This window comes from Brachionichthys hirsutus, chromosome 3, assembly GCF_040956055.1.
Source record: "Brachionichthys hirsutus isolate HB-005 chromosome 3, CSIRO-AGI_Bhir_v1, whole genome shotgun sequence".
Classification (NCBI taxonomy): domain Eukaryota; kingdom Metazoa; phylum Chordata; class Actinopteri; order Lophiiformes; family Brachionichthyidae; genus Brachionichthys; species Brachionichthys hirsutus.
Genome location: NC_090899.1, coordinates 2,839,439 through 2,843,353, shown reverse-complemented (window position 1 = coordinate 2,843,353; position 3,915 = coordinate 2,839,439). Strand labels below are relative to the sequence as shown.

Here is a 3,915-nt window from a genome sequence, read left to right as displayed (position 1 = left end):
ACGACGTGTCAGATTGTGCAATTTATTATTAAGACCTAATTTAAGTTTGTATGCTTTGCATTTTAAAAAAAGACAAGAATTTAAAGATGAAAGGTTCAATTAAATTATTTTACATATTCCTCCTCTCACCTGTCCTAAAAAAATAAAAAAAAACTTATGGGTGTTTGATCCATAAACCGTTGATTCTTGATTTCTATTCAGTATTTATTAATTATATCATACCAGAAAACAAAATAGCAGAATTTAGCAAGACAACAACAACAAAACAAAAACTCTTAAAATAAAATATTTAAATCTAAAATTTCTTCCGCAGCTCAAAAATCAGGAATGTTCAAAAACTCACACTTTGCACGTGTCAATCTCAGTCATAGTCTCACCACACATTTATAATCTCCACATTTTATCGAACCTTCAGCTTCCACCTCCTGCCGTCCGAGGAGAGGAAACGCAGTTTATAAAATGTTGTGCAATAGTTAAACTGCAACAGAAATCCCGGAATGCCCTCTGAGCAGTTTAAGTGGGATAATCCCCCACTAATCCAGCTATCACTGCCTTCAATCTTTTAATCCGGGTTTTGCTAAACCACAGATTAGATCAAGTTTGGTGACAGGTGGGGAAACCTTTTCCTTATGGTTTAAAAGCTATTATAGACATTGTTTAGTCTTAGCAGACAGGAAATAAAATATCCCTCTTTGACCTTAAACAAGAGAACAAAGAATTAAAGATGACTCTCTCTGTTTCCTGAGAATGTTTTGTTCTTAAACAGTGTATAAAGGTAAAATAAATACTAGTCTATTGTTATTTTTGTGCACTAATCGTGCTTTTAAAGAGATTATATTGGACCAATGCATCAGTTCAGGGATTAAAAGTGACTTTTACAATAGCTGAATAATTACAGGACTTTCTGTGTAATTGTTCCGCCTCCTAATCCTTCATCGCATTCCTCGCATTCCTCACATTCCCATGAATCTCTAGTTTGTCTTGGTCTTCAGCTCGGCCAGTTTGCTGGTGACAAAGTTCCACCTGAAGGATTCTCCTTCAGCGTCTTCTCGTCCCAGCGAGACGTATTTGGAGAAGCTGTTGTTGGTGCCTCGTCTTCCTCCTCCTCCTCCTCCTCCTCCTTCGCTCTCTTCTCCCACGGTCGCCTGCCCATCCTGGGACTCCTCCCCTCTGGCTCCTGTAACCGCCTCCTCACCTTGACCTGCTGCCACCTCATTGGCTGCAGCAGCAGTGGCTGCAGCTTCCGCTTGCTTCTTGGAGGCCCAGTTGGCTGAAAAGGTATCCCAGAATCCCGTGCGGCGAGCGACTCGAGGCGGTTCCTCCGGCTTCACTGCGAGAGGACTGAGAAAGGAGCAGTGATCGTTTTAGCGGCCGGAGCTTCAATAGCGCTAGCATAGATTCAGTACACGTTTCCTGCTATCATGAGCATCAATTGAATGACCAACCATTCTCAGAAGCTAGCTACAGCTAGCCATTAGCACAGCGCCGCCTTCGCCGTTAGCCTATCGCCTCGCTTCTGTCTATTGATACATGACGCGCTCTCCGTTGCTGTTTTCCACACCTTCTTCCTCCCAAACAAGATCCTCTGACTTCATTATTCATCAGTTTCACCAGGTCATCGGCCGCCACCACCACCACAGACATCTGGACTCCAAAGGGGGGGGGGTTATATCTTGTTGCTGAGCTCGAACCTGTAAACTTCTAAATATCTGATCTCCAGGGTGATGAAGGGCCGGGATACCTGATTCAGGTCTTAATGCTAAACTAAGCTAAGCTAGCATACTGATTGTAGCCTCGCATTCAGCAGAGAGTAAGTTGTGTCAAGCTCGTCGTTTATAAGTGATGACTGGTGAGCAGGTGAACAAATATTCTTCAGATTTTTCAAATATTCGACCAGGAAGAGAACGAGCTCCACTCACTGGTCGGGGACCGGCGGGCCCTCGGCCTCCTCTAGAAGCTGGTGCTCATCGTCCTTGCTGAACAGAGTGGACAGTCTGTTCCAGCTTTTAGTCCCCGCCCCCTGCATCTGGCCGTGCACACGAAGGGTCAAAGGTCAAAGATCAATTTAACGACCGGTGCTGCCTTTCATACTTTGTAATAATACATTTCTTATACGCTAAACAGAGCTGTCGGGTGTTTTTACGTACTTTCCTGGCCAATTGGGCGACGGCGTTGGGCGCCTCGTCCTCTTGCACTGGACTCATGACTTCATTTCCCACCTCTGTGACCTACAGCAGAGAACGGAGACAAACCGATGATGCCTTTCAAAATGATTTAAGTTGTATTTCCACATCAGTGACGTGAGTTTTGACGTGGAACAAAAATACCCCTCTCCTATTTCACAAGCACACGAATCCAGTGACTCAAATATCAACGAGGACAAGTCCGACATCCAACTCAATGGAATGTACCGTTCCGAACACACGCCGTGTTCCCCGTTGCCCCCCATTAGATACCCCCGGCACCGCGCTAGTTTGATCTCAATCCGCCCCGAGGGCCTCGGCTCTCTGTCCCGTTCCCGTGTCCGTCGACGGAATGCCAGCTATATAGGCTTGTTGGTTCGGCTCCAAGGCCGCATCGAGTTTCTCAACCAGATATCTGGGTCAGCTGTGTCTGGTTCACTGGCACCTGAAACTGGCACTAAAGGAGCGCCGGTGCTGCGGCCTTGATGGCGGAGAGATAATCAGATCGCATATCAATGAATTCATCGAATGGAAATGTAGATAAGAGTCAGAGATCAAAAACACGGACATCTGTTACAGAATATCATCTTCAATGTATTCCCAGTATGAACAGAGATCTTTTTTTTTTTTTTGTCAGTTGGAGGATTCAAACCGCCGGAACACACAGGAAGTTCTGCTTTTAAGGTCCGCTTGCACGGGACAACAGAACAGCACAGGCAGATCACGCGACCCTGCGATGAATAAAGGATGACTTCTGATTCTGCACCTTCGTGAATTAGGATGGAGAGCATAAAGTGCGTACCTCCTCGGCGGCGTCCTCCTCCTCGTACTCTGGGTTGAGGGTCTTCATCACTTTGCTCTTGTAAACCTTCCACAACGGATTCATACTTGCGCTGGGGCAGAGGCGTCTTTCTTCCACCGGTTGTCCAACCTCCCAGCCAAGTCTCCGCTCGCAGCTTCAGGCTTGTCTCAGTTGGTCCAACTTTGACCCACTTCCATTCGTAAAGGTCTCAGTGGCCTGGGTCGGGCGGGGAACCTTCAACCGAGGGCCGCCGCATTTCACAAGCGCGTCTGCTCCGTCGGATTGACGGTCGGTCCCGTCAGGCCGGCCGGGCTGACAGCTGCTGGAGTGTTTGGACAGGCAAAGCTGGGGAGCTGTGTTGTTCATGCATGCGCCCCCCCGCAGGTGCACACACACACACACACCAAGTTCAGCGTCACGGTTCAGAATCGCTGCCTTGGTTACCTGGAAACAGGTGTAGATTTCTTCATTCATATTTCAAAGGGTCTCGCAGCCGGAGCCAGAGGTCCATTGTCAGCCCTTGTTGATAGACATAGTCTGTACACCTGATGCACGCACACACACACACACACACACACACACACACACACACACACACACTCAGCACCTTTAAGTTCATTTAAAACCCTTCAAAATTAGGATTCCTGCTTTAGATAATTACAAATCTTTTACAAAACATGCATTAATTGTCTTTAATGTCATTTATAATCCTCTTAAAATGCCGCGCACACACAAACACACACACCTACACACACACACACACACACATTCATCCCTGCAGTTTATTTATGGACGTTTAACTCAACTACTGCACCTTCCATTGTTACTTGAACCCTGTCTTCGCTGTTCTCTCCGCTCTCATTGGCTGCTCCAACCCATCAGGGCCCACACACACCAATCAGATTAAAGGTGCGGCTCGGGGTTTTCCAA

General features: G+C 46.7%; 1 protein-coding gene across 1 annotated transcript; it reads right to left on the bottom strand.

Moving 5' to 3' along the window:
• Positions 1–226: 226 nt before the first annotated feature.
• On the bottom strand, positions 227–3,099 carry LOC137917744 (uncharacterized protein C1orf232). Its single transcript, XM_068760470.1, has 4 exons — positions 2,986–3,099; positions 2,148–2,228; positions 1,920–2,026; positions 227–1,341 (listed from the first exon to the last, which is right to left on the bottom strand). Exons 1-4 carry the CDS (start codon positions 3,067–3,069, stop codon positions 972–974), a joined length of 642 nt encoding a protein of 213 aa, XP_068616571.1. The 5' UTR covers positions 3,070–3,099; the 3' UTR covers positions 227–971.
• Between the last annotated feature and the right edge of the window lie 816 nt (positions 3,100–3,915).